Source organism: Vulpes lagopus, chromosome 9 (assembly GCF_018345385.1).
Source record: "Vulpes lagopus strain Blue_001 chromosome 9, ASM1834538v1, whole genome shotgun sequence".
Classification (NCBI taxonomy): domain Eukaryota; kingdom Metazoa; phylum Chordata; class Mammalia; order Carnivora; family Canidae; genus Vulpes; species Vulpes lagopus.
The window spans coordinates 79,726,368-79,740,748 of NC_054832.1; the positions used below are offsets into that span (position 1 = coordinate 79,726,368).

General features: G+C 37.0%; 1 protein-coding gene across 4 annotated transcripts in view; it reads left to right on the forward strand.

The window, feature by feature from the left end:
* Positions 1–14,381, forward strand: part of PRKDC (protein kinase, DNA-activated, catalytic subunit) — a 206,530-nt gene that overhangs the window by 63,029 nt on the left and 129,120 nt on the right. For all 4 annotated transcript variants that reach the window (XM_041769223.1, XM_041769224.1, XM_041769225.1 and 1 more), the window contains 6 exons: positions 413–667; positions 4,311–4,534; positions 5,231–5,442; positions 5,868–6,000; positions 6,429–6,587; positions 7,592–7,795. In XM_041769223.1, the coding sequence (XP_041625157.1) occupies positions 413–667; positions 4,311–4,534; positions 5,231–5,442; positions 5,868–6,000; positions 6,429–6,587; positions 7,592–7,795 (1,187 nt within the window). The remainder of the gene's footprint in view (positions 1–412; positions 668–4,310; positions 4,535–5,230; positions 5,443–5,867; positions 6,001–6,428; positions 6,588–7,591; positions 7,796–14,381) is intronic.

Sequence of the window (14,381 nt, forward strand, 5' to 3'; positions counted from 1 at the left end):
TAATAATTTTCAAGAGAAGAGGCAAGGGAAAGGATATGATGCTTATAGCTGCTTAAATAGTATCCAACCATTTTTATAATGTTTAAAGTAACTGAAGAGAATAGCTTTGGTGAAAATACCTTCTTGGCAGTAATTACAGTGAAACAAATTATGATTGCTATAGTTAAAAAAAAAATTATCCCTTATCATAGGTTGTACTACTCTGGTAGGTACTTTATATGGGACTTTTATATGGAAACTGTATTTGAAATATTGTGGTATTGCCAGTCTTGTTCGAGTCTAATTATGTTCGTTAACATATCAGAGTTTAATTCTTGTTTTTTATTATTGGGGGATGCTATTTTTAGGCACCATGATTAGATTAATTTTAGTTATGTGAAATTATGTGTTTTCATCTTGTTTCTTTTTTAAGGCAACAAATCTCCTTCTTTATGGCTGAAAGATTTTCTTAAGAACAAAGATACTTCCTTTCTCATAAACACATTTGAGGGGGGCGGAGGAGGTTGTGATCGGCCGTCAGGCATCCTTGCTCAGCCCACCCTCTTCCATCTGCAAGGGCCGTTCAGCTTGAGAGCTGCCCTGCAATGGATGGACATGCTTTTGGCGGCTCTGGAGTGCTACAACACTTTCATTGAAGAGAAAACCCTCAAGGCACCTGACGTCCTGGGTAGGTAATATCTGTGCCCCAAGTTACTGTGGTCCAGTTCTACCTGAAGTTATTCAGGGAAAAACAGCAGTAGGGTCTTTGACTAGACAGGCAACACTGTCTAGAATCACAGAAACATTGGCAACAGCGGGGAGCATTAATTTAGTCCTTGCATTCTTCTTGAAGCTCACAGTGAGGGTGGGGGTCTGGTGTACATGACAGCACGGAGGCTACAGAAACCTGCCCAGAGTCTGTACTTTTGTGCCTTGTTCACAGGTTCTTAATGATCTTTTTATCAAATAACCTTTTGAGGTTTTCATTTGCATGTAGCACCTTAAAGAGTTTTTCATGGGTGCCTGGCTGGCTCAGTTGACAGAGCATGCAACTCTCATTTCTTTTAAGAGAAAGAGCGTGGGAGTGGGATAGAGAGGGACAGAGTGAGAAGGGAGAGAAAGAATTAGGCACTATGTTCAGCATGGAGCCAGCTGTGGGGCTCAATTTTATGACCCTGAGATCATGACCTAAGCTGAAATCAGGAGTCAGAAGCTTGACCGACTGAGTCACCCAGGCACCCGGAGCATGCAACTCTTGGTCTCAGGCTTGTAAGTTTGAGCCTCACATTGGGCAGAGAGATTACTTAAAAATTAAAATCATTAAAAAAATGTTTTTGAGGGCAGGTGGGTGACAAAATCAGTGAAGCTGCTGACTCCTGGTTTTGGCTCAGGTCTGACCTCGGGGTCATGAAATCAAGACCCACATCAGGCTCTGTGCTCAGCAGTGAGTCTGCTTCACATTCTCTGCCTGTCCTGCTCATGTTCTCTCTCTCTCTCTCTCTTTCTCTCCCCTTTTCCTCTCAAATAAATAAATAAATCCTTTAAAAAGTATTTATAAAATAAAAGTTCTTCCTTTCATGAGGCTCTTTGATCTTATTGCATGTTTCTGAGTAGCATGTCTTTATTTTTCTTACGTTGTCCTGTTCCTTAGTATTTTTATTGTAGTATAATGATCATAGTTTTTTTTTTTTTTTTTTTTTCTTTTACAGAGGGTAGAATGTAGAGTGGAGTGTTTTGTGTGCTCCTTAGCCTGTGCTGGGAAGAAGGAGATGCAGATTCCATCCTTCTAGTGACCTAAATGGGAGATGGGTCCTGGGAGGTGTGTCTCTCTGAGAATATAGTATCTGCAGAGGACCACAGCTGAGAGCTACATTGCTCTGAGCTTTGAGGTTCGCTGAGCAGGCTCTTTTGGTCTTTGGGGGTTTCCCCTAAATCCTCTCTTACGGGCTGAACATCCAACTTACCACTTAAAACACATTCTGTTATTTACCTGATTTTCACTTTAGACACAGCATCCATTCTGGTGGTGGCTGACTAAAGGAACTACCAGTCTCTAATTCTGTCAGAGGTGAAATCTGTATTTCGGGAACTGGGGAGAGAGAACCAGGCTATCTTGTCTTCCTTCTAGTTTAAAGAAGTTGGAGGCAGACATAGTGGGGAGTATGTAATGTGTGCAGTGCACATGCACACACTGGGGTTCGGGAAAACAGATTTTTTTTTTGTATATATTTTTTATTGGAGTTCAATTTGCCAACATCTAGTATAACACCCAGTGCTCTTCCCGTCAAGTGCCCCCCTCAGTGCCCGTAACCCAGTCACCCCCACCCCTACCACCCTTCTCCCCTTCCACTACCCCTTGTTTGTTTCCCAGAGTTAGGAGTCTCTCATGTTCTGTCACCCTCTCTGATATTTCCACTCATTTTCTCTCCTTTCCCCTTTAAGGGAAAATAGATTTTATACTATTTTGAGATCTGACTCTCTAGCATGGGATGCATCATGATTATAGTATGGGATTCTCAGAAGGATAGGTCACGTAAGTTCTGATATTTTAAAAACAATAGTAGCTGTTTACTAGCAAATAGTTCCTTAAATTCATTGTTTTAAAAGATCTCATGTCATTTTGAAAATTTCAACAAGAAAAAAGGCATAGGAAATAGGTAAAACCTTCTCCCCTACTTGCATTAGCTAGTGACAGATACAAAAACAGTGTAGTGTTTACTTTTCTAAACTTTTTCTATGCATATAATATGTATTTTAATTTTAATTTTTTAACAATGGGATTATTGCATGCTTTACTGTAATTTTCTTTTTAAAAAGAAACTCTTAAAAAGAAACTTAACATATTGGATGTCTTTTTATGTCAGTTTATATACCTTGAGCTAATTTAAATGAGCATATATTACTAAATTATCCAAATGTGTCACAGTTAAGCAGTCTTTGAAATGTTGATTTACCTTGTGAACAGTGGGGGACTTTAAAAACCATATGCCTTCTTTCAAACTTGACAAAGAATTCCTCGTTGCTTTCAGTGATTGAGCAAGTTATAATTTCTGATTTGTGGACATTTGAACGTGAAATTGTTAGCATTACTTAAAAAAATGTATTCTTTGGAGCCTAAATACTGTAGAGGTTTTTTGTTCAACATTATCAGGCTTAAAATGATTTCTTTACTTGGAAGTTTTGCAAAGTTCCTGAATTATTACCATTCCATACCCTTTTTTTATCCCAAGTATTCTCCGTTTTTATGCTTGTGTTTTTACTCATAATTCTACATTTTTGCATCAAAATGGTCTGAATGTTATAGGTTTCTTCTGTGTTGCACTATCATTGCATTTATGTTTAGGGCATTTAAAGCTTATTACTATTAAAGCAATAAAAATATAATAGGCATTTTGATAAATTATTATATATAACAAGTAAAATTATATGATTAGCATTCTATTGTTTTGTATAGATTTTAATAAAAAACTTGTTCACATAAACAAGTGCCATATTTGAATAATGCTAAAATGTTCATTTTTTTCCTTCATTTAACATATCTATAATTGGAATGATTCATGCAACCTGTGGTCTGTTGTATTTCGAGGATATTTGGTGTTTGAAAATGAAATTCTTAATATATTTTCTCTAATTTCTTTGAATACATGGTGACCTGTCATCAAAATTATTTTTAATGATCTGTCAAGTTGGCAATTTGATGAACTCAAATTTTATGAAAACAAAGAATAGGAAAACCCTCAGACTTATAAAAGCATTTCTTAGTTATTAGCTTTACTCTTTCTGTACACCACTTTTTAAAATTGTCCCTTTGTTTAGGAGGTCTTTACACCCTGGTATAAAACTACAGTTAAGACGGAGGAGAGGAGAAAGTTTGGGTTAATCATGAGAGGAGTAGAGATGGGACAGGAGGACCAGCTCCTTCGTATTTATAGACAGACATGTGATCACGTTTTATGAAAAAATCCATTTAGGAGTTGATGCGATTGTTTCCATGAAAGGACTACTCCCAGAATTTCTCTGTTGCCCCCTTTGAAGGACATTTCAGTTGTTTTTGTTTCTTCATCATTAAAAATTACTAAAAATGAACATCCATAAAGCACATCTTTAGAATTCTGCCATTGTTTCATTATTATAAAATTTCAGTGCTAGATCGAAGCATATGAGCATTTTTAACATTTGATAGAAATTGACATGCATATTTTTTAAAGCTTTTTGAGTTTGAATTTTGACTAAAAGTATATCATGCCTGTACTTAAAGAAGGAATTTTGCATTAATCATAGTGGAGTTAGAAGGAAGTTAGAATGTTAATAATTGAGTATAATTTTTTTAGGTACTGAAACACAGTCTTCACTTTGGAAAGCGGTGGCTTTCTTTTTAGAAAACATTGCTATGCATGATATCACAGCAGCAGAAAAGTGCTTTGGCACTGGGGCAGCAGGTCACAGACCCAGCCCACAAGAGGGAGAAAGATATAATTACAGCAAATGCACAATTGTGGTCCGGATTATGGAGTTTACCACAACGCTGCTCAACACCTCCCCAGAAGGCTGGAAGGTAAGTCACTCCTACTGCTCTGTTAGTTTGAGATCAGTACTTGGCAGTGGAAAAATATTTTCCAGTACCTATTAAAAGTGGTTTTGGCTTTCTTAGAACTTTCCATCGCTGTAGGAGTTATGTGTTCTTGAAAGTATACTTCAGATTCTTATTGTGTGAATAAAATACAAAATAATTTTTCTAAATGTCTTATTGAACATTGCATTTTATGGTATGATTGATGAAACATTTGCCTTAGGAAACATGCATTAGCATATTTGTAAATGTATCTGTGAGGTTTATTATATAAACAAAGTCCAGTCCATCTATCCATTTAATACGTATTAAGTGTCTACTATATGTCTGACTCTATCTCCAGATACAGTATGTCCCTAAACGAGGGGTGTAAGGCTCTGATCCACAGGCCACATCCCACTTGCCTGCTTTTGTAAAGAATGTTTCACTGGAACTCATCCAAGCCCATTTGTCCATGTATTGTCCATGGCTGCTTTCACATTGTGATGGCAGTTATTTCAGTAGTTGCAGCACAGACTATGGGACCCACACACCCTAAGGTATTTGTTACCTGACCCTTTACAGAGAAAGTTGCCAACCCTTGCCCTAGCCAGGCAAAAATCTCCAGCTTCATGGACCTTACACTAGTGAAATCTAAGTGTGGACTAATGGATATGTTTTTATTGAAATCATCTTTTACAGCTCCTTGAGGAGGATTTATGTAATAACGAAAACTTTATGACACTCTTGGTGAAAACCCTATGTCAGCCGTCGAGCATAGGCTTCAACATTGGTGATGTCCTAGTTATGAATCATCTTCCTGATGTTTGTGTAAACCTGATGAAAGCTCTAAGGAAGTCCCCATACAAAGACGCCCTGGAGATGTGCCTCAAGGAAAAAATAACAGTACAGAGGTGGGCATTCTGATCATGCTCGGGATCAGTGTTGTGTTGGAATTGAAGGTTGCATCATACTCTGGCAGCTATGTGTGTGGATGCTATAGCCCCATTTCCTGAAGTAGTGGATCTCATCAGTGGGGTGTTTGACGCAGAGGATCTCATTAGTTTGAAAATCATCTATTTAACACATGCCTTCCCTGCACCTTACAGTATGCAAGCCTCTGCAGTGACTTAGCCTCGTGTTGATTTCCACGGCTGGATCCACAGGCCCTATGGTCAGTGTTAACCCATGTTTCCTTTCTCCTGGATCACGGAATGAATGTGAATGTCAAGGAGTCAGGAAACACATTTATAACAGAACCCACAGTTTTTCAGTGTATCCTGCTCATTTGGTGAGATGAGCACTCATCTCATTTCTTTTTGTTTTTCTTCCCTGGCAGCATTGAGGAGCTCTGTGCCGTTGACCTGTATGGTCCTGATGCTTATGTGGATAGGGCCACACTGGCTTCTGTTGTGTCAGCTTGTAAACAGCTTCACAGAGCTGGTGTTTTGCATGTTGTATTACCGTCTCAGGTAACCAGCCAATCTGTTTTTACATTTCTCTTGGCTTTATTAAGCTAATTAGTCTATTATTTATATATACATATATATAGGTTTTAAATATCCTATATGTATAGAATGTGCTGAAATGGGAATTCGAGAATTACTTGCACCAGACATGTGTTAACTTAGAATATGAATATAAAAAAAAATAAAGGACATTTATATTTCCAGCAGCCTTCTGAAGAACTTTAGGGATGAGCTCCTATTGTGCCTTTGTGGGTAGGCTATATAAATGAAAAAATATAGCATAGAAAGCGAAGTTGAGTGAAGATTTTCCTGACAATTAGGTAGTCAGTGTTAATGAACATGGATTTGTTTTTTATTCATGAAAGGTGTGAAATTGTGTGTTTTTTAAAAATATCTTATTGCTGAATGTTTCAGCATTGACTTTATTTTAGTCTGCAGATCAGCGTCATTCTGTTGGCATAAAACTTCTTTTCCTGGTTTATAAAAGCATTGCACCTGGAGATGAACGAGAGTACTTTCCTTCGCTAGACCCCAGTTGTAAGCGATTAGCCAATGGACTTCTGGAGTTGGCCTTTGCATTTGGAGGACTGGTAGGAACAGCAGCTATATGCTATGCTATCCTAATGATATAAATATATAGCTCATTTGCAGTGTGTTTCTAAAAGCAAGAATTTAGCTGGAATTTAGTAAGTTCTTAGCAAGTACTTTAATAGATTTACATGATCTAACTTCCTTTCTAAAAGAATTTTTTTTAATAAAAAATATATAGGACAATATTCTTTTTTTTTTTTTTTGTAAGATTTTTATTTATTTATTCACAAGAGACACACAGAGAGAGGCAGAGACACAGGCAGAGGGAAAAGCAGGCTCCTTACAGGGAGCCCGATGTGGGACTCGATCTTGGGACTCCAGGATCACGCCCTGATTGAGCCACCCAGACATCCCAACAGTATTCTTCTTAAATTGTGGTTTTGTCTATCCCATTTTGTTTCTTAAAAGACTTTATAAGGCAGAGAACATTTTGTGAATATAAAGCTGATACAGTGGCTTTCTCTTCCCCTGTCCTTGGTGACCTTCAGATGGCTGATATGGGAGGACCCTTGAAGGATAATTCCACAGGCTCCCCAGAAAGATGTCTTCATCGATTTTTGAACCATGCAGGGGTGGCCTCAAACAGTCTCTGTAGTAGCTGAGATCTGCTAGCCAGTCTTTTGTGTTCATTGCTTTCACCCATCTTCCCTTTTCCTGTAGCAGAAAGCAGAATCTTCTTTGCCCCTTTATTCACTTAATGTAAACAAATCACATATTTAAATTAATAAAAAATACCCTTACTCGCCTCTCCCTTCAAAGCAACAAGAAGATTTTCTGGATATTTGGGAGAGTCAGGGAAGATTTCTTTCATGAAATGAAACCTAGAAAATGCATGCTTATTGAAATGTATACAATTCAAACTTGAACCCAGGCTTTCAAATACAAGTTCTCTTTAGAGTTCTCTTTAGTTCTCTACTGTGTGATTTTCTAATTCCAAAGTTAGCAGCTTCCCAGGAGTCCTTCTCTAACAGGTAAAATTGTACCTTTCCTTGCTTCTTCACAGTGTGAGCACCTTGTGGATCTTCTCCTGGACACAGCAGTGTTGTCTATGCCAGCCTCAGGAGAGTCCCAGAGAAACATGGTCAGCTTCTCTCATGGAGAGTATTTTTATAGCTTGTTTTCGGAGATAATCAACACTGAATTGTTGAGAAATCTAGATATGACTGTATTGAAGCTCATGAAATCATCTGTGGATAATCCCAAAATGGTAATGAAATTTTTATTTTTATTTATTTTACTTGAAGCAAGAATTACTATCAGAGTCCACTCATTGGGCTAGAGACGCTGCTTTTGTTAGTGAAAAACTTGCCCCTCATGTAGTACATTACCTACACTGTGAGTTCATTGTGAAATATTTACTTAAATGAAGTGTATTTTCTTATATAATGCATATAGAAAGATTGCCATATTCTTGAAAAATATCTAAACAAAATAAGATCTCTTCTTGGAAGGTTTAAAGCTCTTGCCAATGTTTGAAGACAAAATCAAAGGAAATAAAACCCATCTTTAATGAACATTTAGTAATGTTAAGTGGACATTGAAACATTGATTATTTTTTCTAATCTCTCACTCCCCCAGAATCTCTAGGCGTAATATTACAAGGCATGGCTATGCAGGATATACTGACTTTTGTGAAGAAGTGGTGCTGGAGCTTAAAAGCCCATCATGAGACCCGAGCCCCCTTTCTTTTTGCACCAGCCATCAGCTAGTCTTACACACTCGGTGTGCTTTCTGTAGTCATGGTCCTTTCACAGATTGGTATAGAGTCGTTATTTCCTGCATGCTCCTGCTGTAGCCCACTTTGCCCCCTCACATTGAACCTTGGAGCTCAGTATTTAATAGATAGTTGACTTGGGTTTGCTACACTTGTAAAAGTTTGAAATTTAACCCAGTCCATAGACAGTCAGGAACTGGAACTATTAGGAATGACCATTTAAGGGAGAATGCATAATTTCCTACTGACTTAAGCTTTTACTCCAAAAAGTGCTTGTTGTTTTGTGGGGGGGAGTATTTTGTAGCAGGTTGTACTAGATATTTGGATTTAAAGTTAGAAATGAACTTTTAGTAGACTCGTGACACCCAGGAAATAGAACATTTTGATCTCTGAAGCTATTTAAACTTCTGGTGAAGGTAATGAAGAAAAGCCATACATATTTACCTCTACTTAATCCTCAGTTCCCTGTAAAATGACAGAAATGGGGCTTTTTTGTTTCATTTTGTTTTTTAGAGCACAATGCTAAAAGGACACGTTAAAAGATGAGAGACGAGTGACATTTTGGAAGCTAGAAAGCAAAAGGAGAAGTTGTAACAGACTTTAGAGTCCAAGAAAACTGCAGTGTACCATAGTAGTGGGGAGATGGGCAGTTGCTTCATGCTGCAGAACCCAGACCTTCTGGTGTCTGCTGATGGAGTACTGGGAGCAGAATGCAAAGGAGAGGCTGAAAAGAGGGGGACTGTTTAAATGTTAGCTGTCCCCTGCCTGGTCACCTGGCCTTACCTTGTCCTCAAGGGACTGATCTTTTTGCGCTTGAGGATACTGGGGGCAGCCAGATCTCTGCAAGGGATAAGTATCTCTGTACCGGGGCACTCTAGGCAGACTTGAGGGAGTCTAGGCAGACTTTTTTGGTATTTTCTTTTTCTTTCCCCCTCCCCTCCCCTCTCCTCCCCTCTCCCTTCTCTCTCTTTCTTTCTTTCTCAGATCTTTAGTCAAGATTAGAGGCATGTTCTGTATTTAACACCAGTATTAAGTAAAGTTTGAAATACTTTATACCATGCAAAACCATTTTATTATTCCACAAGTGAGAACTCTGTTTTGTACTTTACTCTTTCAAATTTAATGTCAGTTCTTGTACTCTGCTGACTTTAGTCTCCCACTAGTATTTTTGAACAACCAAAATGTTTCTGGTGTGTTGCTGTATTTTTGTATTTTGCCCATTATTCTATTGGGATAGAACTTCTTAATAATTTTTAACAGATTTTTGTATATTAGGAATAGTAGACATCTGTCATGTATGCAAAAAGTACTTTTTCCTACTGGCCATTTGTCTTTCAGTCTCACTTGGAGTGTTTATTTTATACAGAAGCATTTATTAAATTTATTAATTTTCTTTTCTGTCATTCCCGTCTTTCATGTCATATTTAGAAAGGCCTTCTCCAACCCAATTATCTTTAAAATCTTCCCATCTTTTTTCTGTTACTTCTATAGGTTTTCTTTCTTTCTCTCTCTCTCTCTCTCTCTCTCTGTTTCTTTTTTTCTCCTTTCCTTTCTTTTCTTTTTTCTTTTCTTTTCTTTTCTTTTTTTCTTTTTTCTTTTCTTTTCTCTCTTCTCCCTTCCTCTCCCCTCCCCTCCCCTCCCCTCCCCTCCCCTCCCCTCCCCTCCCCTCCCCTCCCCTCCCCTCCTCTCCTCTCCTCTCCTCTCCTCTCCTCTCCTCTCCTCTCCTCTCTTCTCTTCTCTTCTCTTCTCTTCTCTTCTCTTCTCTTCTCTTCTCCCTTCTCTTCTCCGTTCTCTTTTCTTCTTCTTCTTTCTTCTTTCTTCTTTCTTCTTTCTTCTTCTTCTTTCTTCTTCTTCTTCTTCTTCTTCTTTTCTTCTTTTTTCTTCTTTTTTCTTCTTCTTTCTTCTTATGCGGGACTCGATCCACTGGACCACACCCTGAGCTGAAGGCAGATGCTCAACCTCTGAGCCACCCAGGTGTCCCCCATAGGTTCTTTTTTTTTTTTTTTTTTTTAACAAATATAAATAATGCAAAGAGCACTGGAGAAATGGCATTTTTTTTCCCCAAATGGTTACTTACTGGACGTTTATTCACTAATACATATTCTCCTCACTGATTCAAGATTCTCACTTTCTTGTATACTAAATCCCTGTACATATTTGGATCTGAAGTTGGACATTTTAATTTCTTAACCATCTGTTTCTCAGCCAGTAGCATGATGTTTTAATTCCAGCAGTTTTAACGTACAACTAATCATCTGGTAAGGCAATATTCCTTCTTAGTATTTTTGTTTTTCAGACTTTTCCAGTGATACTTGGATATTCTTGAAAGTGAAATTTAGAATTGTTTTGTCAGGTTCCTCATTACCCTTCCCACAAAATGTAGGGATTTTGAATGATAATACACTGTGTAGAGTAAATTTAACCAAATTAACCTCTTTTTAAAAAATAAGCCTGTTTTTCTAAGGTTCGTCTCTCCATTATTTCAAACCTTTATTCATATTCTCAAATTTCTTTGTCATACTATTATGTAGAATGTTATCATTTTATTCATCTAGTTACTACATGTTTCTTAACATTTCTAGATACTGGATACTATTTAGTTTTAAATGTAAATGGAATATTTTCCCTTTATATTTTTTTTCCCCAAAGATTTTTAAATTTATTTGAGAGAGAGAGAGAGAGAGAAAATGAGTAGGAGAGAGGTAAGGGGAGATAGAGAGAGGTAACTCTCCGCTGAGCACAGAACCTGATATGGTCTCAATATCATGACCCTGAGATTATGATCTGAGCTGAAATCGAGTCAGATGCTTAACTGACTGAGCCAACCAGGTGCTCCCCCACTTTATATTTTCTTTATAAGGATGTGGTATATGAGAAAACTATTGATTTTGTTTATTTTATAATCATTCACATGAATGAATATCCTTTTTCTTTTTTCTAAATTTATGAAGATGTAATTGGCATATAGCATTTTATAAGTTTTAGGTGTACAACATGCTGATTTGATTTAATCAAAGTTGATAATCCTGCAGAATGATTACTGGGATGTTTAGTTAATGCTCATCATCTTAAATAGATAAAATATTTTCCTTGCAATGAGAAATTTTACATACTTCACTTTTTTTTTTAAAAAAAGGATTTTATTTATTCATGAGAGACACAGAGAGAGAGAGAGAGAGAGAGGCAGAGACACAGGCAGAGAGAAAAGTAGGCTCCATGCAGGGAGCCCGATGTGGTACTCTAGGATCTCACCCTCAGCCTAAGGCAGACACTCAACCACTGAGCCACCCAGGCGTCCCAGCACTTTTCAGATATATGAAACAGATTTTAAATTTAGTCACCATATTGTACATTACATGTCCAGAATTATTTTATAATTGGAAGTTGTACCTTTGACTACTTTGATTCATTTTGTCGAACTCCCTATGGCTGGCCTTTAGCAAGCACCAGTCTGCTCTCTGTATCTGTGAATTTGGCTTTAGATGCCACATATAAGTGTTTTCATACAGTTTATCTTTCTCTGTAGGACCTATTTCACTTAGCATAATGTTGTCAGAGTCCAATCTATGTTGTGACAATTGGCAAAATTTTCTTCTGAATAATATTTCATTGTATATGTATATACCATATCTTCTTTATTCATTCATCTGTTGATGGACACAAATTGTTTCCATGTCTTTCTATTGCATATAATGTTGCAATGAACATAGGGGTGCAGATACATTTTTTAGATAATTATTTCCTTTTCTTCAGATATATACCAGAAGTAGAATTGCTGGACCATGTGGTACTTCTGTTTTTAATTTTTGGAGAACTGCCACACTTATTCCACAGGCCTGTACCAATTTGCACTCACACCAACAATGCACAAGAGTTCCCTTTTCTCCACATCCTCACCAACACTACTACTACTTCTTCTTTTTCTTTTTTAAAGATTTTATTTATTTATTCATGAGAGACAGAGAGAGAGAGAGGCAGAGACACAGGCAGAGGGAGAAGCAGGCTCCATGCAGGGAGCCCGATGCAGGACTCGATCCTGGGACTCCAGGATCATGCCCTATGCCGAAGGCAGGTGCTAAACCGCTGAGCCACCCAGGGATCCCCCAACACTTGTTTTTGATGCTAGTTTCTTACAGGTATGAGATGGTATCTCATTATGGTTTTGATTTGCATTTTCCCGATGATTTCACTAATTGAGCACCTTTTCACATACCTTTTGACTGTCTGAAAAATGTCTTACTCAGTTCCTCTGCCCCTTTTTAAATTAGATTGTTTGATTTTTTGCTGTTGAGTCTTTCATATATTTTGGATATTAACCCCTTATCAGACACATGGTTTATAGTTTCTACCATTTTGTAGGTTGCCTTTTCATTTTGTTGATGATTTCTTTTGATGTGCAGAAGATTTTTAATTTGATGTAGTTGTATTTGTTTATTTTTGCTGTTATTTCCTGTGCTTTTGGTGTCAGATCCAAAAAAATAATTGTTAAGACCAATGTTAAGGAGCCTATTCCTTAATGAATTTTATGGCTTCATGTCTTAAGTTCAAGTCTTTAACACATTTTGAGTTGGTTTTTGTGTATGGCATAAAATAGGTGTCAAGTTTCATTCTTTTACAGGTAGTTATCCCATTTTCCCATTACCATTTATTGAAGAGACTATCCTTTCTCCATTGTATATTTTTGGCTCATTTGTCCTTCATCATTGTATATTCTTGGCTCCTTGCATGTGTTTTTTTTTTTTAATATTTTATTTATTTATTCATGAGAGAGAGAGAAGCAGAGACACAGGCAGAGGGAGAAGCAGGCTCCATGCCGGGAGCCTGATGTGGGACTCGATCCTGGGTCTACAGGATCATGCCCTAGGCTGAAGGTGGCGCTAAACCGCTGAGCCACCAGGCTGCCCTCCTTGCTTGTGTTTATTCCTGGGCTTTCTATCCATTGATCTATTTGTTTTTATGTGAATATTATACTATTTTGATTAGTTTGACATGATATAATATGAAATCATGAAGCATAATGTTTCCAATGTTGTTCTTTCTAAAGATTGCTTTGGTTATTCAGGGTCTTTTGTGATTCCATACAAATTTTAGGATTGTTTGTTCTATTTCTGTGAAAAATGCCATTGGAATTTTGGTAGGGATTGTACTGAATCTGTAGATTGCTTTGGATAATACCAACATTTTACCAATATTAATTATTCTATTCCATGAGCATGGAATATCCTTTCATTTATTTGCATCTTCAATTTTTTCCATCAGAGTCTTTCAGTTTTCATCATACCTCCTTTCATTTTAACCTCCTTGGACAAATTTATTCCTAGGTGTTTTATTCTTTTTGATATAATTTTGGTACAATTTGATTATTTTCTTAATTTTGCTTTCTGATAGTTGGTTATTAGTATATAGAAACACACCTAGTTTTACATCTTGATTTCGTATCCTGCAACTTTACTGAATTTGTTGATTAGTTTTCAGGTTTTTTTTTTTTTTTGGTGGAGTCTTTAGGGTTTCCTGTATATAAAATCATACCATCTGCAAACAGTGTTACTTCTTCCTTTCTGTTTTTGTTGCCTTGTATTTTTCTTGTCTGATTAGACAGATTATGATTAGTCCTAGCTATGGCTAGAACTTTTAATACCATGGTGAATAAAAGTACTAAGAGTAGACATCCTTGTTTCTGATTGTAGGGAACACAGCTTTCAGTTTTTCACTATCAAGAATGATGTCAGCTGTGCATTTATCATATATGGCTTTTATTATGTTGAAGTATGTTCCCTCTGTACCTGAATTGTTGAGTTTTTATCATGAATCGTTGTTGAATTTTAACAGTTGTTTTTTCTGCATCTATTAAGATGATCATATGATTTTTATCCATTATTTTGTTAATGTGGTGTGTCACAATAATTGACGTGCAGATGTTGAACCCTCCTGGCATCCCTGAAATAAAACTCACTTGATCATGGTATGTGATCCTTTTAATGTATTGTTGAATTTGATTTGCTGATATTTTGTTGAGTTGTTGAGTTTTGTATCTGTGTTCATCAGGGATAGTTTACTGTAATTTTCTTTTCTTATAGTT